Source organism: Rhinolophus sinicus, linkage group LG07 (genome assembly GCF_036562045.2).
Source record: "Rhinolophus sinicus isolate RSC01 linkage group LG07, ASM3656204v1, whole genome shotgun sequence".
NCBI classification, from domain to species: Eukaryota; Metazoa; Chordata; class Mammalia; order Chiroptera; family Rhinolophidae; genus Rhinolophus; species Rhinolophus sinicus.
In genome coordinates this window covers 13,152,903-13,178,912 of record NC_133757.1, presented here as the reverse complement: position 1 = coordinate 13,178,912, position 26,010 = coordinate 13,152,903, and the positions used below count along the sequence as shown (strand labels likewise).

General features: G+C 39.6%; 1 protein-coding gene across 6 annotated transcripts in view; it reads right to left on the bottom strand.

Annotated features, from left to right (window-relative positions):
* ABLIM1 (actin binding LIM protein 1) overlaps positions 1-26,010 on the bottom strand; it is a 280,514-nt gene that overhangs the window by 208,648 nt on the left and 45,856 nt on the right. Inside the window, exon 1 of one of the 6 annotated variants that reach the window (XM_074339003.1) lies at positions 716-925. The exons of the other annotated variants lie outside the window; for them this stretch is intronic. Coding sequence (XP_074195104.1) covers positions 716-809 — 94 coding nt within the window. The 5' untranslated portion in view covers positions 810-925. Of the gene's footprint in view, positions 1-715; positions 926-26,010 lie in introns of those variants that run through there. 6 annotated transcript variants of the gene reach the window in all.

Here is a 26,010-nt window from a genome sequence, read left to right as displayed (position 1 = left end):
CAGCATCTAGATGAACTAATTCGGACATTCATAAACCCCTTAGAGGAAAATTCTATGATACATAATTTCTGCTGAGTAAAACTTAGTACTTACAATGCATGGACTAGACTTTGTGAAATAGCCTTACCTTATCTGTGTTCCTTCAGCCTGGAATGCCCGTCATACCCCCTCACAGACATACTCTCCACCCACTGATCAAAATAATTTGACCCACCTTCAACACTCAGCTCAAAGACATTTCTTCCTCGCAGCTGTTCCTTCAAACCCAGTCTGAATTCATCACTCTTCCCTCTGCTTCTACTGCAGTTAGTCTAACCTCGATCACAGCACATTAGCTTTATAGAATTACTTGTCTCTGTGTGTCTTCCAACAGGTGTATGTTTTTACTAACAGTGTTAGTAGTGGTAGGCATTATTGTACCCATTTTACAGATGAGAAACCAAAGACTGAGAAAGATGAACCAATTTCCCCTAAGGTCCCATACCTACAGTGGCAGCACCAGGGTCCCCATACAAGCTGTCTCTCAGACCCACACCACACTACAAGAATACAGCCCTCAGAAACACCAATGCAGTTCAGGGTTTAGGCACCTTCGTTGCCTCCAAAGTACCTGGTCTGTACTTTATATATCGCACACTCTATAAATGCTCCTTGAGTTTGGTCTTAGTTTAGGATATGCTCTGTGAGAAGAAGACATTCAGTGAAAATAGTTTACCAGTTTGCTCATTTGAACAGAGCTCAGAAGCTCCCAGCGTGGGTGGAGGGCATGGTCCATCACTACCCCCTACTGGAGAATCCGCTTCTCTCATGAGACTTCTTGCCTTCTCACTAGTCTGAGCTTGACTCCTCTTCAGAGTCACCGTACTCACTCAGTCTTTATTCCTGGAGAAATCTGTGGATTCTCTTTGTAGAAATAGTATGCAAAGTGCCCAGGGATGGCTGAAAAAAAGATACTAAATTTATGCTTTCATGAAACATGAACCACTTCCTATCAGTGTGGTTAGACTGGCAAGGACTGACTTTTGAATACCATGGATACTGTATGCCTGGGAGACCCTCCGTTTAAATCCAGGCTGCCATCTGCCACCTGTAATTTACTTGGCATTTCTGTGGCTTGGCTTTTCCAGTTACTCTGTAGTTTTGAACAATCTCTATCTCTCTTTCCTAATATCTGTGAGGTAGCTTGGAGTAACAAGAGCTTACGCCACATAAAGTAAACAGGTAACCATACAGTGCTTCTCAGTAGAATATTTTCATAAATGGGGATTATCTATAAATCGGCTTTGGCCAGCTAGTAACCTAGAATTTAGGACGTGCATTGCACACTGCCAGAGATTTCCTAATGCCCAGTTTTAAGCTTCCCTTAAACTGGTTATAGCTCATTTATTTTTCACATCATTTTCAATAAACTGATTTATAGGCAAAGCCTGCCTTTGGTTATTCTGAGGGGAAAAAAAGATTTACTAAATGGACAGGGCAAATCAGTCTCTCCATTCCTGAGTGGCTGTGGGGTCCAATGTCTTTTTCTCTGGCAAGCTTGGGAATGTGAAAGTACACTTTGTTACAGGCTATTTTGACAAAGAGAATCCACAGATTGTTTCCAAGGATAAAGATTTAGTGGATCGTTGATTCCAAAATGAGTCAAGGCCAATGTCACTGAATTCTGATTCTCAAAGACAAACTAATGAATAGTTCATAAGCTGAAGTGAAAAAGTTGCTTTATAATTCCTTTCATGTACACCACTCTTAAGACTTTTTTAAACGCTTGGGTAGTTGTGCCAAAAATTTCTAAGTTCATTGAAATACCTTAAGCAAAATGGTGAGGCAGGAAGAAAGAAAAGTTAGAATTCTCCTTCATTAGCATCGGTCTAGTTCTTAAATTAAACACATGCAGAATGAGCTCAGAGACAGGGCTGAGAAGTATCTGTTCCATGCCATGACCTCCAGGCAGAAATGTACATCTTAGACCCAGGGATATTTGTTCTCGTGCTCAAGGCAAGCGCATAGGAGCTTTTTAAACGCTAAAATAAAGCAGCAGGCAGAATTCTGACTTTAAAGCACTTACTAAAATGTAATTTATTGAGGAAGACTTAAGATTAGGCTACGAATCCAACAGGTATGCTTGCTGGACATCATGCTATATCCCAAAGTCAAGTGCGGGTGTCCACCAGGCTCTTGCCATGGTGCATAGGGGGGTCACCAGTGGGCAGCATGCAAACTAGGAAGGCAAAGAAAGACCTCAAATAGTGGAAACTGGAGGGAATGTTCTGAAAAACACTGTGTGCAGAGGTTGAACCTAATGAAAAAGGATGAAGGAAAAGAGAACTAGAGATAGTTTGGGGATTAGCAAGCACAGGAGACTGATAGAAAGAAAACAGAAGAAGTCATTCCTGCAACAAAAATGGACTCAGACCCTGGATAAGAAAGGTTCTTACCATGATAGGCACAAAAGCAAACGCAATCTCTCTAAATTTAGTGCCATGCTAAAGCAGAGAGGGCAAAAAAATACAGCCAATGTATCTTCCAAAGCATAAGATATCATTTTAAGATATCATTTTAACCTATGCAGGTAGCCTCAGCACAAAAGATCATAACAGAAAGTGTAAAATTATATACAATATCTTGTTTTACGTGCAGAAGACTGCAGTGAAAAAACAGAGCTGTGGGTAGTGGAAAGGAGGTGTGAATCCTATTGTTTGTTAATACACGTTATTGGGTTATTTCCGAAGACAAATAGCCAACAAGTCAGGTTTACCCTAAAACCTCTAATACAAGGCAGTCACCACTCTTATACAGGACTGGATCCGTGGAAAAATCACCAAGTCAAACTCAAACACTCAAACCTGAATCTGAAGTGCAAGACTACACTCCTTATTGTCACCCACAGAATCTGACAACCAACCAGAATCTGTTGTGTATCCACTATGTAGAAAGTAATCATACATAATTAGATAAGGAGATAAGAAAACCACACACAAGTAAGTTCAAAGGATGCGGAGGCCTTTAGGAGTTGAATTGAATTAGGAATAGGCCCTTTTTCTAGGACAAACTTTATAATGTTTCTTTACAAGGTTCATTCTGTCATCCAAGCTACAGAAACAACATGGTATTAGCAGCAGCAATACCATCTCGATTCCCAACTGATTGTCAAAGTTTTGTGGGATACCTTCAGTAATAAATAAATTCTAAACTGTGAGTTATTCTCACAAAAGTCTGCTGGTAACAGTGATATCAAAGTTGACCCCAAGAAACAAGTCAATGCACCTTCCAATATGGAAGCACAAACAACAGGCAACTCAAATCCTATTCCCTAATTTTTTCCTGGAGGCACACATCGAGTATGGCTCGTAATGGAAAGGAAGAGAGAACTCTTTCTCTCTCTAAACACCAACGTGATGAAGTCTGAAGCTAAAGACACCCAAGTCAACTCATGAGTTATGACGGGCAGAGGCAGGGTGATAGGAGATAACCTTTGAGGGAAATATTTTCCTAAAGGCAGAAACTTGTTCTGTTGTTTGGCTTGTTACATGCCCCATGGGATTTTATTATCCCAACTCCCATTCACTAGCAAGAGAATGGCCTGCTACTTTGATTCATTATGTTTCAGAGTTTTATTCAACTCAAAAAAAAAAAAAAGTAAAAACACTGCCCAGTTCTGTGGAAAACCAAAACAATCTCTCCCTGGACTTCCAGGAAGATTGCAAGGCATCATTAATATACTTTCTGGCACACAGGATGGCATATTAGAGACCAGCACTGTCAATAAAAATATAATGCGAGCTACATATGTCACTTAAATTTTCCAGGTAATCACATTAAAAAAGGAAACAGGTGAAACTAGTTATAACAATTATTTTATTTAACACAATATATAAAACATGTTATCCTTTCAACAAGTGCTCAATAGTCACTTGTGGCCAGCAGCGACCACAAGGAGAGTGTAGTTAGGGTTTGCGTTTGGGTCTGTTCTTAATGACAAAATTACTTAAATATCAGTCCCACTGCCCTGGGCTTCCTGAATACTAGTCACTAGAAACTAATTACCCACAGACTTTCCCACGTTTTTCCTAAGCTGCTTTGCTAACACTGTTTGGTGAAGCCTTTTTTGGGAGCAGGTCCTTAACTGGTTACATGTGGAGGTGCAGACACAACGCGCACAGCTCAATAGTCTCGGTGATGAGAAACCTTCTTAAAACCTTCCTTAGCCACAAGGAAAAGAGCATTTATAAAAGAAACCACCGCGAGAAGGATGGCGAGGGTGTAATGCATGCTGAGCCCTCTCTAGATAAAGTGATCCAGCTACATTCTGAAACCAAATAACCCCACAGGCACCGGTCCAAGGCTGTCATGTGACAGCAAAGCAGCTACACCCTCTGAAGTCATCACAATACCTCTTCGCCTAAAAACAACAACCAGCATTATCCTGAAAGTGCTTTCTCCTACAGGTCATGCCCTCCCTCCAGACTCAGCCACAAACCTCTGCTTGCCAAGCATGCGGGAGAAGTGAGGGACTGTCCTTTCATGGGACCCCGAAACCAGGGAGAGCTGATCATTGCAGGCAGTAGCAACACCCATGAAAATAAATGGTATATTTCTGGTGAAAAAAGGTCAAGAGAGGGTTGAGGAAAAAAGTGGAGAAATGCAAAGAAAGAGGATGAAAGAAAAACACATGAATTAAGTAATTAAAAAAAGGGATACCTATTCTCTCCCTGAAGTTGGGGGAAAAAGGGGAAGAAAAAAATGCAGGAAGGAAGGAAAGAAAAAGAAACTGAAGCAACAAGATCTACCTATCCTAAAAGTCGATTCTAGGCAGTAATAAAATCTGGGGTCCGTTTCTGAATACTAAAGAGAGATAGCAGACAACCTTTCCAAAATAATTAACAGAAGTGGATTTCCATAAAGCTAATGAGGCTTACGCTTCAGGGACTCTCACTTGCAGGGACCCCTTTCAAAGTCCTTGGAGTAGCCTTAACATTTGTGCACGTGGCCATATGCCCCTAAAATTGGTGCACATACACAGAATGTATTTTAATCACAATCTTTTAAGATAACCATCTCTTTCTATTTTGATGCCCCCCCCTTCCTGGTAGGTCAGTATTGGAATAGTAGAGGGTATATTTTAAGAATCTGGCTGAGGAGAAGCTGAGTCAGGAAAATCTTTAATTTGGGGTTCATGGAATCTATTTATGGGGTTCATGGTCACGTCTGTGTATAGTGAAGTTATTGCTAGCTGTTATTGCTAAGTGTAAGAATGACTTCCCAGGAACTCTCCTACTGCTTACTATGCTGACTCACCTACCGTGGTTCCCCGAAAATAAGACCGCATCTTATATTAAGGTTGGCTCCAAAAGATGCATTAGGGCTTATGTTCAGGGGATGTCATCCTGAAAATTCATGCTAGGGCTTATTTTTTGGTTAGGTCTTATTTTCGGGGAAACACAGTAGTGTTATGCCATGACTATGTGAGAGCAGAGGTCCCATGATAAGAATGTGTCCCTGGGCATCCAGTATAAGAATTATGAGGGTACTAGAAGAATAATAAGGTTTGAATTACACAAAGGAGAAAGCTGGTCTATGGAAAGATCTTCCAACCATACTTGATAACGAAGCAGATATCATAAACGCACCACACATTTTTAAGTGGGCACTTCGTGAAATAGAGATGATCAAAATTCCAGTATTTGTAGACCCAAAACTGTAGCAGTGAGCACAATTGTGTGCAAAACTGCCTGTTTTATGTATTCCAGCTAGCAACAGTTAAAAAATAAATTTCAATAAACTATGCTAGAGGAAAGGTTAAAGTATCTTTCTTTCCTCTTTATAGAAAATATTACAAGATTATTGTCATGTAAAGAGTCAATCAAAGAGCATGCCATTAAAAACATAGCAGGAAAAGTATTACGAAGGTATATCATATGTTTATTGTTTAACTGCCGATTTTTATATTTGGTAATTGTCGCTTTAAAAATTTTGACATCTTGTGACCTTTTTTCCTCTGCCTAAATAAACACTCACTTTTCTACCAATTTTGTATTCATAAATTTTCATTCTTTTACCTAAAGAGAGCTCCCCAAATTATACAAGCTTCAGGCTCCATAAAACCTGAATCTCCCCCAAACTGACAATAATAACTACACATACCACTGTTCCCACTGTGTGTATACATGTACACACACATGTACACACAAGCATGTACATGCACACGTTTAGTTGGGGAAGAAGAACTGCCATATAACTAAAATCAGTGACTCTAATGTACATGGCCAAGGATACACATTGAACTTCCCATCCATTCCTTTCAAAGGTTCAACTGCCCAATAGATCCAGAGTTAGAGGGACTCAGTAGGGTTTCAGCAACTACCAGAATTGTATTAACATGCAATCTTGACAGAAGACACACTTTGGTTTTCTAGACAAAAATGCATGGGTCCACCTTTGCACACCAAGTGTTTGAATTCCATTATCTCACTAGAAACGGTGAGGTTCTGGGACATTTGCTCATCCTTCACTCGTCCCTTAAATTTCCAGACATTCTGACGTGTCCCACTGACAGCTGACTTATGAGCTCATTCATACCTGTTTATATGCAAGCTTGAAAAGGCCGGTCCATGATTATGATAATATTCAGGACAGTCTGACTCCATTAGGGGGTCTACAGTCCCTATATGGTGTCTCTGTCTGGGACTCTACATTTTCACCTGTCACAAGAACAACATTAACAAAAGCCATCTTACTTGTGCTTATTATAAGCAAGGCAATGTATACCGCTATCCTGTCTCCCATTAGAAATTTGGTTTTATATAATTTTCTTCTGCCGATTGTCTTGTTTGCAGTCATCCCACTTCAACTTACCATGAGCCCTTCTGTTACTATACGATAGCCTTTTATAGGAAATGGGTATGTTCCCTGTCTTTGATGTTCAATTTCCTTGGTGACAGTGTTGAGACTATTGAAGAAGCCAAGTGCAATGTTTATGATAGACCCAAGTCTCACAGTCACACATACTGCTCTAGGACCAAGCGTGACCAGCCCTCATGCTAGACCTGCATATCTGTTAGGGTTTTGGCAGGAAACAGATGGAACATTCAAACTGGGTCATTTGAAGAGTGGAACAGAGGGGATATTTACAAAGGTGAGGTAAGGAGGTAGGTAAACCTACAAAGGACATGCAAGTGGACAGTAGCCACAATGGAAATCTGTTTCTCTTCTAGGCCTAAAGAGGCGAGGGGTGGAGTAGATGCTAGAATGTGAAGTAGGGAGCCCAATGGAGAGGGACTACCTGATAGGAGCTGTGGCCTTTAACAGAGGGACATATAACCAATAGTGACCTGGTCGGGAAAGAGTCAGGGGCATAAACACCCTAACCACATTCTCCTCCCACTCTCAGAACTCGCACCAGGGCCCCCCGTACACTGGACCCAAATCGAGGCAGAAGTCAAGGGAGCCATTGCTGCAGCTGTAGAGGTCAGTCTCCTGAAGCAACAAGCAGGATGAAGGGTGGAGAGAGTGGAGTTGAAGGAACATACGGAAGAGATTCAGCACATCCTTCAGAATGCAAGAGAACATATTATCACTACACAGTGTATTCATGCGATAGTTAAAAGCTATAATAGCTCCTTCATAAGACCTAAAAATTACTGTTTAGAGGGATAAGATGGTTTTCAAACCATCATAATAAATGCATAAGATAGGAAATTGGAAAACAAAAAGATTGCAGCCTATTATGAGCTACACTTGGTCAGATTCTCTACACCTAACCAAGGCTACTTTCTATTTGCTGTCCTCCCCAAGACCATGCTGGCTTTCTTGGCTTGGTTTTCCACTCTACTGTCACCATATGGTGAGATACACATGCTAAGTGGATAAAATCTAAGCAGATGATAGCTCCCACTCTGATGCCACTAGTGAAAATTTTTAGTGATATGTGGAACAACCTGGTATAGGTTGGTCTATGACACGGGAATAGTTTGAGCTTTCTGGGTCAAGGTTGAATCTACTCAACAAAAGTGTCAATGATTTTTTTTATAGGGACTTCTTACTTATTACAAACTAAACCCTAAGGCAATGGATTGCCTCTTTTCCCTACAGTTCAATCTAGTAATGAAACATGAATCTTCTTGCCCAGGTACTTCTGCGGCATAGCTGGACAGGGCATTCTGATACCAGACTCAGGATTTAATAAGGGAGAGAAGAGAAGCTTGAGCAGACATTATTCTGGAATCAGAAAATGCCTGCGGAGGAGGAAGCCAATAATTTCTACTGTGTTGGCTTTTCCAGAGAAACATGTGGTAGCTGCCAAGGACGGCAGAAGAGCAAGGGTGAGGTCCCTGCTCTGGAACTAGGACAGGACAATCCCCTTCAGATGGAATTGCTTGCATTCTGTTATGAAGAAACAAGGGAGCTATGTCCCCAAAGGACAGTGGTTTTTAAGTACACAATAATAAGATCTGGCAATAAACTACACATCCAAGAGAAATTAAAAACTAAGTGAGAGATGAAGGGGAAAGGGAAAACAAAAACCAGAGACTGTCAAGAAGCCATTCCTCAGTGTTTTTCTTACCCAATGAAGGGAATTACAAGGCTTCTAACCCCACATTTCCTACCATTGGTAGTTACTTTGAGAAAGGATAGCCTTTCATTTGTGTTAGGTTTTTTTTTTTTCCAGTAATACTTTAGAAGTTTCAAAATTATAACTCGTTTCCCATTTTAATCTGCCAGCTTCATTCAATAGGATTGTTTCCCTTCACGGGGCAGGTTTTAAGAAAACTTCACTCCTTCCAGTAACAGAATAATAAAAACAATATGCAATTCACACACATCTTTCTCTAAATGCAAACAATAGTAATTGAGAAATATCACTATTGCAGAGAACAGCGTGTCTCCTTGCTTAAAAAATATACACAATAGATTGAGTGACAGCTAAAAGGGGCTCGAGCTCAAATGAGACAAAAAATAGGAAGCTGACTTGGTCCTCCTCTGTGTTAACTTCCTTCTGTACTTGGAAGGTGCTGCACTTTCAGGGTCAACACAGCAACTTGGACTTGAAAAATCATCTCATAGAAATGCTCAGGGAGGGACATCAACACATATATCATAATTAGCCTCACAAACGTTTTACTTTCTAGAACATTCTTCCCCAAAAAGTATTCTCTGAAGTGGCCTTCCTATATCGTGTAGCCTGGGATGGAGTGGCCTTCTCTTCCTGTTTATGAACCACAGCGTTGGAGCTGGTTTTTGAATTAACTTTATTTAGATCATGAAATCATCCCTTTGGCACCTCCCACCTCACCTCTCATTTTACAGATGAGAAAACTAAAGTTCACTGAGGCGAAGTGACATGCTGCAGATCAGACAGCTATGAGATTGAGCCGAGAATGAAGGTCTTTGCACACGGAGTTGAGGGCTTTTCCTGCACTGGTACTTCTGGGTCCCTAGCCAAACACAGACATTCAAGAAGAGGCTGCCAACAGCCAGCCCTGAAAGAAGCCAGAGGTCCCGGCATCTTAAGCTTCGAGCTGCATTTGAAAAAGATTTGGGGACTCCAGAGGTCTGTTGTCCCTTGTGACTCATGGTACCCAAGATTCCCAGGTCACAGCTGGGTATGTCCAACCCCTACTGACGTGCTGCCTCTCTCCAACCTCTACCCCAGTAGGCAGTGCCACAGAAGAGCGTAAAGCTCTCCGTCCGTCTATCCTGCGATTACACATACACACTCAGGGTGGTCTAGTTTGGTTTGGTGTGGCCTGCACAGAAGTCAGCAGTAGATTATTTTATGCACACTATTTACAGATTCAGAAAACTAAGGGAAAGCTTTAAGAAGACAATTATCCACTCACTGTAATCAGAATTAAATAAATTGACCCCACATTATGTTCTTATATAGAGAAGGACTTTTACTAAAAAAAAACTTCAAATGTCTCTTTCTCTCTTCCTCCTCCCTCTCTGTTCCCCTATTAAGCAATGAAGGCAGAAGTGACTCCAGTGTTGACCTCTGAGTTCTTAAAGAAAGAAGGAAAAGAGAAGGAAAACACCAAAACCAAAGCTGAAGCCACATCTAACATTGCAATACTTTGAAAAGTTACTATGGATAATATAATGTTGTTCTTAATAAACTTACCAACTTTCATGGAACCAAAGACTGCCTTTGATGCAGAAGAAAAAATGCAAAAAGATTTCTTAGACAGGCCGAGGGCCAAGGGAATTGGAAGACAGAGCCAAGAATGAAAATTCCAGGCAGCTTAGTTGCTGTAGGAGTATGTAGGGAGCATTGCCCTTTCCTCCTAATTACCTAGCCAAACACCATTAGTTTTCACAAACACAACTACGATTAGTAGCCAACCCTCTTCCTTCAATTCTTTCCAAGTGAAAATCAGTTTCCAGAATAGGACAAGCCTGGGAATTTGGGAATCTTCTGCTCTTTTTCTACTAAGAACACATTTAGTAAAACAAACAAACAAAAAAAAACTAATTACATTCCTTAAAAGACACGTATTTCCTAACAATCTCCTCCCTGATAAGCAATCCAGGCTGACACTGCAGCTAATTTGCCCTCACTGAGCCCAGTGGGTAAAAACCATGCTGTTCCTGACCTCAGCCGTGACCTTTCCTTTCCATAGGAAACATACAGTAACATATTTAATACCTAGAGGTTTGGGGGCTATTTAAGCTTAAAATTGAAGTCTACATATCTAAAAGAAAAGATTTCTTCTGAACACTAATATTTTTCATTTTCAACCAAATATTATACTTCTGAATTCTTTCATTCGCATACCAAGAATAAGGAAAATGTTAACAGAAATATAATGTGGAAAGAAACATAAATAAAAGGAATGTGTTATAGTTTGCCCTTGAAATTAGTCCTAAGAGTTAGGCACACAGGTCAGACCGATCAAATTCTACTATGTTGTCATTTGGAGCCATGTCATAGAAGTTCTGTCTGTTCTTTCTGTCCCCACTTCTCCTATTTAGCAACCCAAACAATCTAGTGCTCCTACAAAAATGATAGTATGACAATAAAGCAGAAAATCTCTCTGGTGCTATCAGACATGCATTTTCCATCTACACCGAGAGTCAATATTTCTCTCTCAGACCATCCTCCGGAGTCCTCCAGGCCAGGGGAGTAGCTATCCAGTAAGAAGTGAAGATAACATTTCATCATCAGCTGGTATGTCCTTCCACGTAAGGAAATGCTGATTCTTCTGCCTTTTATGGCCAGTGTTAGAATTGTTTCTCCATCTCTGGCTACCACTTTGCAGCTATCATAATTAAGTATGGTAGGAAGATACACGAGGTTGGACAATTAAGTTCACGAACTCATCCTAGAAAAAGTGCTACATATCTCATTGTTGAATATCATCACAGTCACCTTCAAAGCCCTCCCCTTGGGAAGCTATGCACTCATGGCAGTGCCTAGTCTACCCTTCAAAGCAATTTTGGAACTCTTTTTCTGAAATGGCCATCAGAGCTGTATCATATTATCCTTGATGTGCTGAATGTCATCAAAATGTCTTCCTTTCAATATTTCCTTTACGTTTGGGTAAAGAAAGAAGTCATTGGGGGGCAGATCAGGTGAGTAGGGAGGGTGTTCCAATACAGTTATTTGTTTACCGGCTAAAAACTCCCTCACAGACAGTGCTATGTGAGGTGGTACATTGTTGTGATGCAAGAGCCATGAATTATTGGAGAAAAGTTCAGGTCATCTAACTTTTTCATGCAGCCTTTTCAGCACTTGTAAATGGTAAATTTGGTTAACTGTCCAGTTGGTACAAATTCATAATGAGTAATCCCTCTGATATAAAAAAAGTTTAGCAACATCATTGTAACAAGTTCACGAACTTAATTGTCAGACCTCGTATGTAAGTTCTAATGGTTTTTCACAGATAGGGGCTTAAAATTGATTTTTTAAAAAAAAGAAAGAGGGGGAAAAACCCACAGCCCCAAAAAGGAAAGAGAAACTATGTCAAGGTAAATATGTTACGATTTTCTCATGTGGAAACCACTACCTCCTGAACTTATAAAGGATGTTTTCTTAAGGATGATCACTTTCCTTCTGAATAATGGACTTTATCTTGGACATACATGACTGTTAAGATCATGCAAACTTTCCAAGTTAGAATCTTCCTGTCTAAACTATATCAGTGGTTTGGGAATCCAAGGGAAAGTGAGTCCTTTAAAACTCCAAGAACAAGTGGCCCTCCCCTGGATGGTTTTTGTGCAAGTCTTCAATACTGAGTTCATCGCGCACTGGCTACTTCTGCAGATGACAGTTATGTGTACATTTCTTCTATGGTTGTTTGCGCTGCTTGGAATTGTTCATCAACAGGAGTGGCAGGAACACGCAGGAGAAATGATGACTTCCATTGGTGGAAACTACCCAATGAACGGAGCTGTCATGGAAGCCAAAGTCACCGGGAAGCCAAGTAATCACAGGTGTCAAGTTTCTGCTCAGACCACTGTTGCAAGCCCATCAGCTGATGCCAAAGCATCACATTATCTCATTCATTCATTCAACCAATGTCTACTGGGTCCCAAGTATGACCTGGGGCCGGGAACATTACAGCAAATGAGAAATCTCGTCTGTGAAAGATTCAGCAGTGGGATAATTCTTGCCATCGATGTTTGTCAGGAGCAAGTAAATTGCTTCGCTTTATCTACTGATATGAAGAGATTCTGAGAATCTTACAGCTGGAAGTGCTATTTGCCATCCTAAGAAATATACAAACACAATAAAATAGATTCTGCACAGTGAAGAAAACCATCAACAAATGGAAAGGCAAACTAGTGAATGGGAGAAAATATCTGCAAGTCTTATATGTCTTATATATCTTACCAGGGGCTAATATCCAAAATATATAAAAAACTAATACCACTCAATAGAAAAAAAAAACAATTAAAAAATGTGAAGAGGATTTGAATAGACATTTTTCTAAAGAAGACACACAGATAGTCAACGGACACATGAAAAGATGCTCAACATCACTAATCATCAGGGAAAGGCAAATCAAAACAACAATGAGACATCACCTCACACCTGTTAGAATGGCTACTATCAAAAAGATAAGAGACAAGTGTTGGAGAAGATGTGGAAAAAAGGGAACCCCCATGCACTGTTGGTGGGAATGTAAATTGGTGCAGCCCCTATAAAAAAACAGTATGGAGGTTCCTCAAAAAATTAAAAATAGAATTACCATATGATCCAGCTATCCCTCTTCTGGGTATTTATCTGAAGAAAATGAAAACATTAATTGAAAAAGATACATGTGCCCCATGTTCATTGAAGCATTATTTTCAATAGCCAAGAAGATATGGAAAAAAAACCTAAGTGTCCATTGATGAATGAATAGATAAAGATGTAGTATGGAATGGAATATTATTTAGCCATAAAAAGAATGAAATCTTGCCATTTATGACAACATAGATGGACTTTGAGGGCATTATGCTAAGAGAAATAAGTTAGAGAAAGACAAATACCATTATTACTCATTTATATGTGGAATTTAAAAACAATAAACCAAAGAACAGATTGGTGGTTGCCAGAGGTGGAGAGTGAGGGGTTGGGGGTGGTAAGAAATGGCGGAAGGTAGTCAAAAGGTACAAACTTCCAATTATAAAAGAATCAAGTCATGGGGTGTAATTTACAACATGGTGACTATAGCTAATAATACTGTATTGCATATTTGCTATAAGTTGCTAAGAGAGCAGATCTTCAAAGTCCTCACTCATCACAAGACAAAAGTATTTTGTAGCTATGACGTATGGTAACAGACGTCAATTGGATGCATTGTGGTGATAATTTCATAATATATATACATATCCAAGCTTTATGCTGTACATCTGAGATTAATATAATGTTATATGTCAATTGATGTCAATAAAAAAGTAAAAGAACCCCATCACCAACAAAATTGAATTATGCAGAGAGAACATTGAACTAGATCAATTAACTAGGATTCCTCAACCTCAGTACGTTTGACATTTTGGGCCAGAAAAGTCTTTGTTGTGGGATGGCTGTGCATTGCAGGATATTAAAATGCATCCATGGCCTCTGTCTGTTAGCTGCTAGCAGTACACTTACCCCAGTCATGACAACCAAAAATGTCTTGTGTCTTATATCCCCTGGGTGACAAAATGGCCTCCAGTTGAGTACCGCTGAAATAAATAACCACTGACATCACCTGAAACTAGGATTTTATATTTTAAAAGGCAAGAAGCTGGAAAGAAGGGAAATAAGTGTGCACATAGTATCCTTTTGAATAAAACTTCCAAATAATCAATAGGTGACCCCAAAGAGTTAAGTAATTTTCTGCTCACCCTACACCACCCCCTCCAACACACACACACAGATACACACTTTTCCCCCCTTTATTTTATGATAGGAAGCCCAATATGGAAACACCTTTATTACAATCTGTTGTATATTCTTAAAAAGAACCACATGTGGTTCCATTTTGTAAGAAAATTTTCCCTCTCCTAAAGCTACTGGTAACGAGGACAAAGAATGGAACATTCTCTCCTGATTCAGGCTGGATGATTAATTACCTGTGAGGAACAGCAATGCAGCAGCTGTGTCTGCCAAGTGTCCCTGGGTCCCCTAATTAACCCAGAAGGTCTTCCAGAGGGAATCAGACTGGAAGCCAAAGGAATATAATTAAATCCCTTGCAGTTTTAATGGCACTCAAGTCCTAGATTCTCAACAATACTCATTCTTTGCCTTGACCACCGATTCTCCTCCCATTTTTGCCCAAGGTCTTCCAAATAACCTAGCTTTATATTCCTCAATATCAACGTAATGTGAAGTAAAAAAACAGTCAGGCGCAGAAGAGTGTGTATACGCTGCTCTCATGTGTATAAAGAACAAGATGCCTATGTGCTTATGTAAAGGAAAAATTTTCGGGAAGGAAACAAAAGAAATTTAACATTGGCTACCTCTGAGGAGTATAAGTGGGGTCACAGGAAGCTCAATTCATTGAATAGCTTTTCATGCTCTTTGAACTTTTGTTCACAAACATACCATATTATGTAATAATGACCAACCATCACAGGGCAAACTTGGTAAGAACGGCCAGGGATATAATGAAAAGTAGGAAAGATAATGTGAAGCCCGTATATTCCATGTCATCCCTAAGAGACCATTGATCTCCCTGCTTTAAATGACAAAATTTATGTTGGCTATAGTTACAGAGTCTGAAAATTAAATATCTGGGTTTTCTGCATAAAAAGTATAATAAACATTCCTTGACTACCTACTATGCCCAAGACACTATACTGGGCAGTGCAGTACAAACGACCTCAGTTGAACCGTAAACAACCCTAAGTAGAATTTCTTCTCTCATCTGAATATCAGGACGTTGCCCAAGGTCACTCAGTTGGTTCAAGTTGGTTAAATGTTCACAGTGAGGCTTGAGCTTGACGCCAAATCCTGTCTCTCCACTTCACCACCCATCTTTACAGCACTGGTGAAAGTAACTTATCAAGCCCATCCACCTCACCTTTCCTTGGACTTGTTGTAAGAGATCAGTGGTCTTTTCATGGCTGGTGTCAGGCACACAGTAGCATTTCGGGTATTGCAGCTATAAGCGCGTCCATCCTTGTCGAAGCATGCGTGTGGTAGGGCAGACCACAGGAAAGAGCAAGGCTGATGTTTCTTCTGCTAGACGGTCCCCCAGCTTTGTGCAGGCTGCTCTGCCTGAAGTCTGGCGCTCCTCAGTCTTCTGGTGGCCTCCATCTGCAGTCGCATTTTCTGAGCTAAAACATTGTCAGAATCTCCATTCTTGAATCGAACCTGCCTTTTCTTCCACTTCTTCAGAATAATTCTCTATAATTAATCCTATAAACTAAGCCATGAAGGAATGTCTGTGGAAGGTCCACACAGTCCAATGAACGTTTTTGAAATAATACGTTTTCACAGGACTTCTAGGAGACTCAAAGGCCACGCTTTCTGATTGTCTTTGAGTCACAATAATTACTCATCCTGAAATCGCTTTGTGGAGCCCTTCTTCCCAGGTCCTTACGGAGGGAGCAGGACCAGGGGAAATGCATTCAAATCAGAAACAGCAAGCACGAAAATGTCGATCTTAAAGAAAACAGGACTACCAAAGCTACACTGCACACAACATGAACCATACAAGTCGTCCTCCCATTCCTGTCAGACATTTGCCTGCCACTTGCCTTTAATCTTGACAATTCCAACTGTGCAAATAAACAAACAAACAAGGATCACCAAGGAGTCTAAATGAAAACCTTTTTCCAGTGGTGGCTCAAAGCCAAACAGAATGTCTGAGACCCCAATCCTACTCTGCTCCTCAAGGGTCCTGAGCCAGGGTCGGCCCCCCTGATAAATCTGGCTCATACCAAAAGTCAATTATTCTAGAAAAAGCTGCTCTGGGAATTAACTGGAAGTTGTGCTCAGTTAAGATAAGGTGGATTGCCACACTGTTTATTAATAGATCGAGTAGCTTTTCAAACTCTCGTTGGGTGGCAATGGGGATTAACTGTGTTCTTTCCAAGCATGGTACTGGTTGATCTCTTTGGGGACAGCTTCCTTAGTTAGCAGTAACTGCCTCACAGGTGACCTTTCCCTCTCGGGAGCAGAGGCAGCACAAGGAAATCTCCTGGGTCTCAGGAATACACTTTTACAGTTCCTGTGAAGATGGCTTGTGGACTCCTTGGGGTAGCAGGGTCCACCGAGCATATGCGTCTATGGAGCTGCCCAAGTGATGTCTCCCTGCTTTCTGCAGACAGATCAGCCTGGAGGGACGTCCTTGGTGAATACACAGAGAGGCCCAGAGGATAAATAAATGCCCTTAGAAATAATTTTAAAACCTTACAATTAGATTTTAACGTCCCATCATATTTTCTTCTGATAAAATCCTAGAGATCTAAATTTCTAAATCATTCCATCAACTTTAATTAATAAAAAAAGTCATAATTTACTCAGTTTCCATCTCATGTTTACACACACACACACAATTTAAGAGACAAGAGGAGGAAGAAAATTTGCTTTCCTGGCATTTCTTTTATCCCAGATCATTTTGCTTACAGGAATCCCACTGGTACCCAAGGAGGTCTCTCTGAGCAGAAGATGCTCTGTCCTTGCCTGGGCTCAGAGCCCTTGAGCTCCCTGTCACTGGCTGACCAGGAGAGGCAGTGGGGCTCAGCACCTGAATTGCTCCTTTCCCCTTTTTCTGACCAGCAAAATCCCACTCAGGCTTCAAGCTGAGCTAATTGCTCCGTCTTGTGCAATCATAGCCTGAGGTGTGCACACCTCTGCAGCAGCACTGAGCACAGTGAACCATAATGGTCATTTACACGAGCATGCCAATAGACCACAGATACCCACCCAAGCTATTGTACCGCCAGCACCCAGCACAACACATCATTGTCAAGTAAATGAATACTTACCCCAAGGTGATGTGCTTATTTAGTCCTTTCTAAGTATCTGACCAGATTTTGGTGAGGAAGAAAAAGTGACAAATTCAAAGGACAGGAATACTGGGGGAGGCAGGCTCAGGAGAGGACTAGAGCCGCAGCGAGCAGGGGAAAGCTGTGGGAATAGGAGGGACATTCAATGACAGAGGGATAGGCACCTACATAAATACTCAAGTATCTGAAAGAGCCAACTGTCACCTGGCCAAAAGCTGGGATCTTGGGAAACAGAATATGGGGCAGGTAAATCTGAACGGCTGAAAAGGGACTAAATGGAAGCACTGACTACCACCTAGCAGGGTAAGTTTGGATGGGATCATACTGGAGGACTGAGCCAGGCCAGCATGAAAGGACTGGAGGGAAAGGTCAGCAAGATCGTGACCTTTTCAAAGTCTTGGAAAACATTGTCAATCTATTCTTGGCCAACTCTTGCCCACCCTCCTCCCCACCAATCTACCATGAAGGCCGCCTCTCTGTCTTGTCAACCTCTCTGACATGCCTACGTAAATTGTATAGAGATAAATTTGTGTTTCAGTGGAAAATTATTCCTTGTCTACATACAGCACACACTTCAGGGTTATCTGACTCTAGCCCTGTTCCCCGTCTTTGAGTTATTTTGCGGCTTTTTGTATTATAGGTAACCGAGAGATACGCAATCTCTGTCTCGTCTGGCAGCACTCAATTATTTTCCCTCACACTCCATGGAAAAATCAGTTGGCCTCCATTTACATATTAATTTCAATATTCCCAATCTAGAAACATATCTGATTTTCAATTCTCTTTTTAACTGGTTATAACACCTGCATGGTTCCCTTGTTGATTAATGAGTAAAATAAAACCTTGGCATGTGCTCATTTTGATCACTGTAGGAGAGTCGTGACATGCCTCTACTCCAAAATTTCAGTCAGTTTCTTAAAAAGGGCTCCCTCATTTCACATCTGGAAGGTTATTGATGATATTTAAATTGCACATTCTTTATTATTTAAATTGCACATTATTATTAATGACATTTGTTATTGATGATATTTAAATTGCACATTATTATTAATGATATTTATTATTGATGATATTTAAATTGTATTCTTTATTATTGTTCAATGGAAAGGGCCCTTGACAAGAGACTCCTAGGGTCTTCTGGTTCTGCCACTTACTAGTTGTGTGTCTGTGAGTTATTTAATTTTGCTGGGCCTCGGTTTTGTCATCTGTAAAACAATCACTGCGAGAACCCAAGGAGAATGTGTATGAAAGTACGAGCCTGCGTGTAACGCACCTCAAACAGGAGCTATCACCGCTGTCGTTATCTCTGTTGCGGAAGGAAGGAATTCTTAAAATTGGAACAACTCAGCTCCCCTCCTGCTTCTGCCTAAGGACAAAACAGGCAAAGTGGCCTTTGGCAACAGACATTCCCCAGCACCAGGCCTGACCTTCTCTCTTCTCTATCTCTTCTCCTTCACATCCATCATTCCCTAGAAGCTACACTGAAAGGTATCTATTTTGTACTTAACCCTTTCACGGCCTTCCAAGGTGGAGAGAAGCCCCAGGGAGCTCCAAGAAGTCGAGAAGTCATGCCTTCCTTCCTATCACGTGCATAGCAGGCACGTTTTACAGAGACCTTCCAGGGCCAGGCCCTTACCTGGACTATTCAGCCCTAAGGAGAGGGAGGCAGTGAGGGCAGTTACCTCATCCTCAGGGGATACAGACTCCTGAGGCACACCAGGTATTAGCTATCACACACGCCTGTTATGCTTCTGTCACTAAAGGAAGCTGCACGTTCTCTTACTGCATAGTGAAGCGTAGTAAGTTAAAATATACTTCACATTTTCATATATTTAGATACACCCTGAGTAAAATTGTGTTTCCCTTTTCCCATCTCTCCTTCCACCTCCAGCCACACACAATAACTCAATGTTGTTGTTGTGGTTTTTTTTTAAAGAAAGCTTCCTCAACAAGCTTCACGCCTTCACTCCAAAATTAGCAGTTGGAAGTATATTTTTTAAATCTCCAGTATTAAAATTGAAGAATTCAAAGAGCACATAATCTGTGAACTAACAAATTCCACCACTAGCAATGAACCCTATGGATATACCAGCAAAAATAGCCCCCACAGGAGGTTTCCTGCAGCATGACATGTATAAAGCAAAACAAAAACAGGAACACCTAAATACCCATTAATAGGGACTATGGAACTATTTGTTGTTGTTGTTTTTTGTGTGTGTGCATGTGGTTTTTTTTTTTTAATGCAGACCATCTATACAATAAATATGGTACTATTTTTTATACCTCCAAAAAATTTGTGTGTGATATGTAAAAAGTTTTAGGGAATAGGCTTATACATTTGTTGTTGTCATTGTCATTATAAAACAAAACAAAATAGATGGTATGAGTATATGGGAAAGGTATTTTCTCCAGTTTTCATAAAAATGCTTTTTTGAGCTATAGAAATTCAACTCTGTCTACTTTGCGGAAACAATGTTAAATGTGAATTCATATAAATAATAGCAATATAGCAACTAAAAAAATTCTACAGAATCTCAAAATGTCATCATCAAAGTTATTTACCTCCCTTTGGAAGCTGACATGCCCCAGGACAAAAACAAACCAACAGGCCCATTTCATGTTCTTGCCATCTCTTCTAAAGTGGGTCTGCTAGCACACTAAAATAAATGTATGATGTCACCTGCCAAAACAAACTAACAAGTATTTTTAAAGCTCTCACCAAGAAAGAATAGTTTCACCTTAGAAACAAGACAAAATTCAATTGACAATTCAAAAATTTGTTTGTGTTTTGATACAATACCAAAAAAGTAGAATATGGAATTTTAGAATATGTAGGGAAGAAAAATATCTTTCCTCTACCCATCTTAGGTTCTCGGTTAGGTCTCTGTAACAAAAGACAGATTAATAGGAGGAAAGCGCACAAACTTATTTCACATAAGTTTTACATGAAGCAGGAGCTTTTGCAAGGAAATGAAGACCCAAAGAAACAGTTAAACCTGAGTATTTTTTTATCCTAGATTTTTAAAAATATAATTGACATATAACTTTAGTTTCAGGCGTACAACATAATGGATCAATATTTGTATGTATTGCAAAATGATCACCACAATAAGCCTAGTTAACATCCATATCACATTTTGTGTGTGTGTGTGATGAGAATGTTTAAGATCTCTTGTAGCAACTTTCAAATATACAATACAGCATTACTAATTATAGTCACCACGCTGTATATTACATCCCCAGGACTAATTTATTTTATAACTGGAAGTTTGTACCTTTGGACTACCTTTACCGATTTTACCTACCCTTCACTCCTGGCCTCTGGCAACCACCTATCTGTTCTCTGTATCTCTGAGTTCGGTGTTTTGGGTAGGTTTGATGAAGAGCGGAATGTTGTGGGAAGCTAAGTTTAGGAAACTAGGGGAAAGAACAAGGCTTGTTTGTTCAGATTCCTCCCAGTGTTCCTTGTCTTGGAAATAAGGATACTCCTTTCCTCTGGGTCCAGGGAGCGCACCTCTCACATGAAGGTCTTACGACCTGCTTCAAAGGAATGTCAGAAAGTCCTTCTGACACCTGCTGTTTCTCAAATTCTTTCAGCTTGAAATATTCAATATAGCAAGGGACCATATTTTGGGGTAGCATGTCCTGAACGCTGTCAAAAATCTAAAACAAAAAAATTATTTCTCTTTATTATGCATAAATTGAGAATTTCCCCAAAGGTACATAGTGATCTCTTGTCAATTGGTTGCTCATGTGGGGATAAAAGGGGTTAGAGGCCTACTTTACGACAAGCACAAATAAATTCTAAATGAATTAAAAATCTTAATAAGAAAAGAAAAAACTGTAAAACTTTTAGAAGTGAATACAACATAGCTTTAATGACCTCAGGGTAAGCAAGAATTTCTTAAACAGGGGTCAAAGAGCACAAGTCATAAAGAAAAAGTTTGATAAAACTGATTACATTAAACTCAAGCCAGAGAAAATGAGACAGTACTACATACAGTGCTATGGGAAATAGGGAAACGAATATTTTGATGGAACAGAAGTTTGCTATGCAAAACTCCTTTCTGATTGTTTTGCCTTCTGGTCTATTGTTCTGCTAGAAAAAGCCATGTTATTGGGCTTGGTTAGTACAATCACTGGGTAAAATTATAAGCCAATTAAAAAATAACTGTTTCCTCACGCTTTAAGCCACTTCATTAGAATATAAACATTTTGAGAACAGAGGTATTATTATATCAGCAAACTTTCACCCAAATAAATCAGCCTAACTCAGTGGCTTTTCATTCTTCTTTCAAAAACTGTTTTACTGTTCATACAGCTGGATTATGTTTCTTTTCTCAAATAACGTGTATACAAAGAATGTATGAAATACAAATAGCTGGAGTGCTGTTTCCTCTATTGAAATACAGAATTCTACCTAGAGTGAAATGACTGAGTAAGAGACGCTCAGTCACCACGATAAAATCCTGAGCCATTGGCCTAATGACGCTCTGAATTATGTAACTGATCCATAAATTACACAAATTAGAGCTAAATTCATAGCCAATAGCAAGTGTATGTGCCTTTACAGGATACTAGTTTTATGCCTGATGCTTTTTATATCTGTATACTTCTTTCAATTTTCTCACCTACTTTGTTTTTGAGATAGAATACACATAGCATAATTCACCCTTTTAAAAAGTGTACAATTCAATGTTTTTTAGTATATTCAAAAAGTTGTATAGCCGATCACCACTATCTAATTCCAGAGCATTTCATCACCCATAAAGAACCTTGTATCCACTAGTAGTCACTCCCCGTTCGCCTCTCCCCGCAGCCCCTGGCAAGCACTGATCTACTTTCTGTCTCTATGAATTTACCTATTCTAGACATTTCACATAAATGGAATCACACAATATGTGTCTGGTTTTTCCACTTAGCATGTTTTCAAGGTTCATCCATGTTGTAGCATGTGTCAACACTTCTTCACTCTTTTGATCGCTGGAAAATATCATTCTATGAATGTACTACATTTTATTTATCCATTCACCAGTTGGTATACATTTGAATTTTTTGCACTTTTTGGCTGTTATGAATAATGCTGCTGTGAACATTCATGCACAGGTTTTATGTGGACATTCATGTTCAACCCCCTTTGTTATACAGCTCAGAGCGGAATTGCTAGGTCATATTGTAAATCTGTATTTAACTTTTTGAGTAACTGCCAAACTGTTGTTCAAAGTGGCTGCATCATTTTACATTCATACTAACAATATATTAGGGTTCCAATATTTCATTATCCTCGCCAACTCTTGTTATCTGTCTTTTATATTATAACAATCCTAGTGGGTATGAAGTGGTATTTGTTTTGATTGGCATTTCCCTAATGACTAATGATATTGAGCATCTTTTCATGCATTTGTTGCCTTTGTGTACATCTTCTTTGGAGAAAAGTCTATTAAAACCCTTTGTACATTTTTAAATTAGGTTATTAGTAGTGTTTTGCTTGGGTTGTAAGAGTTCTTTATGTATTCTGACTAATAGACCCTTATCAGGCATATGATTTGCATATATTTTCTCCCACTTTGTGAGTTACATTTTCACTTTTTTGATAATGTCCTTTGAAACATAAAATATTTTCATGTTGATGAAGTCCATTTTACTTATTTTTCCTTGGTTGTGTGTAGTTTTTTTTTCTTTTCAATTTTTAAGCAATTGAATCACAATTTCATGTTATACACGTAGACACTACATGTATACACACTTTCTTCCACCCATAGTATACAATGAATGAATGTCATTTGGTATTCATTTTCCTAATGGTTTGCTCTGGTAATAAAAAAAGGCAGCTTCAGTTTGGTAGTGATGGTAGTGATGGTGTATCGCCAAAAAGTTCCACTTTAATGGCTGTCTGTTTCACAAGAGATTACAAAGCTCCCTTTGTACTTCAGAGAGCTTGTATGTTTCTCAGATGTCACTGTGGCTGCTTTGAAGGTGTGCTCCCTTCATCTCTTAAAACCCATCCTTGAGGGGTGGTCCTTGTTTCCCTGTCACATCTTGGGTGGGTTGCTTGTAGTTTTGGTGTCATATCTAAGAAATAATTGCCTAATCCAAGGTCATGAATATTTACACCTATGTTTTCTTCTCTCACCTACTTTGAATTATGCTATCTTGGTATATTTAATGCATCATTATAAACTGCCATAAATTACTTCTAGAAAAGAGCAATACATTAATGAATTCATTTTTTAAAAAGTTATAATCACTGAAAAGGACAACTATGTTGATTATGTTAATGTATGGAAATATCTATGACGAACAAAAAGTAAAATATTTAAAACTCAAAATATGCAAGTTAATTTTTTACATTGACTTGGGCTCCAATGAAACTTCAGGTGTAAACTTATATACACCTAGTTTAATGTTCAGATTCTCTAGTCTATATTATTGTGTCCCTTTAGTATAAACACAATAACTAAGAATATGCTGGAATCATTGATTCCTTATTATGAATCCTAAAAGTGGATTAGGCTTATATATGGAGGGCCATGAGTATAAGGTTACAGAATTTGGACTTTGCTGTACTAATAAAACCATTGGGAAGGTTTTTGCGCAAAGAATTGATACAATATCAGTTGCATTTTAGGAAGATTTGGTGGGTTGCCAGGTACCGTGTGAATTAGGTGATGGGGCTAGGCTAGGAAATAGAGGAAAGAGCACCCTGTATAAGGGCTATGTGAAAAACTGCAACTATTCTCAATCCTTGGTCTGAATTGTCTAGTAATACAAAGAAGGTCAAAAAATTACCCATTAGAACAAAAATATGTAACCTGCTACTCACGTGGCTTGATCATATGTAACTCAGCCACTGCAATGCTATACTTGGAGCGAAAACATGCTCTTTGAAGATCTGAAGTTTAGTCTCTGGAATTAATTTAATCGACCATACTAAACAATTTAAAAGTCAGCTTTCTCATAGCATGCTGGGCTGAAATTATTTATTTATGTACTGAGCTGGAACCTGCTGAGATAAACCCTTAGAGATGTCACACCCCATTTTCTTCTGTACCCAAGGAACACAAGTGGCCCATGGGAAAATTGATTTACAACATCCACATTCAGCCTCCTTATCATTAGATAAAGGACTCGTGTGTGCCCAATATGTAACAGATCAGGTACTTATGCCAAATGCCATCTCTATATCAGAAACGTGGTCCCTGCTGCTGTCTTGTTCTACTAAGATGTTTTTGGCATCTCATTCTTCCTTGTTATTCTCACTCCCTATTTCAGGACCTTGGGAACTTTAATAGGTGGATGCAGTTAATTCTAACTAGTTCTCCTGCCTCTGACACCTGCCCCAGCCTCCTGCTACCTAATCTAGTTCATTCTGTACCTGGCTCTTCACCAAATCTTCCCAAAATACCACTTAGATTATGTCACTCCCTTGCTCCAAAACCTTCTAAATGGTTTTTTGTTCATGCAGCAAAGTCCAAATTGCATAACCTTACACTATGTCTCTCCATAATATGCTCCTAACCCATTTTTCCAACCTTATCTAATGATTCTCCCCAAGGCTCCATTCTAGTCCAACTGGCTTTCTTCAGTTTCTCCCAAACACATCCTCTACTCTCCCCAACTTTGCTACCCTCATCCCCCTTCTCTGCAAGGCCCTCCTCACACCTCTGTTTTCCAAATCCCTCAAATCCATTGAGACACAACTCAATTCCCCATGGGAGAAAGCCTCCCCAGACCACTGGGCACATAACAGGGTTATGTGCTTTCTTGTCTTGTCGGTGACCTGACTTGTCATGGCGTCCAATCCTCATTCGATTATTTCACGTGGACTATTGAATTTTCAAGAGGGTTAAGTCTTTGCTTCACAACCAAGTGGTAACTTTCCTGAGCGTAAGGTCTCTTTTACTGCATCTCCCACATGCCCAACCCAATGCCTTTCATCTAGTAAACACTCAGTAAATATCTAATAGTTAAGTAAATATACTCAAGAGGTTAACAAAGTTCATGCCTGGGAAAGTTTTTAAGTGAGGACATGCTACCTACACTGGTTCTGGAAAGGATTCAAAGCAGATTATAAGACTGTCTGAAATGCAGCAATTTAGCAAGTCCAACTTGGAATTCTTTTTTTTTTTTTCCACTATGTACACAATGCTGTTGTAGGTACTGCAAAGATTTACCAGGATAAGCTAGATGATGAAGAGTTTGCCCTGAAGAAGTTTGCGATCTACTAAGCTAGCTCAAGCCCCCACGTCATTCCCATAATGTGTTTCAGGTAGAGGAACAGCAGGAAGGGAGGAAGCCAGGCTCATACTTGGAGTCAGACAGAAGGAGCTCAGTCTCAAGAGCAAGGATTTCCCCTAAGATGATTTATGTTGTTATCTGCAGAGCCAATAAGCACTGTCCTTTGCTTCTTTTGGACACAGACACGACAAAAATTTTTTCATTTCATGTATCTTAGGGATTTGGAAGCCAACTGGAATCTCATTTGCCTTTTCTTTAATTTATATTTTTATTATATTAATACATACAAATAATTGGTCTTAGAATGAAAAAATGTTTTAGTCAAACTGCTGTGGTCAATTCAAAGTTGTA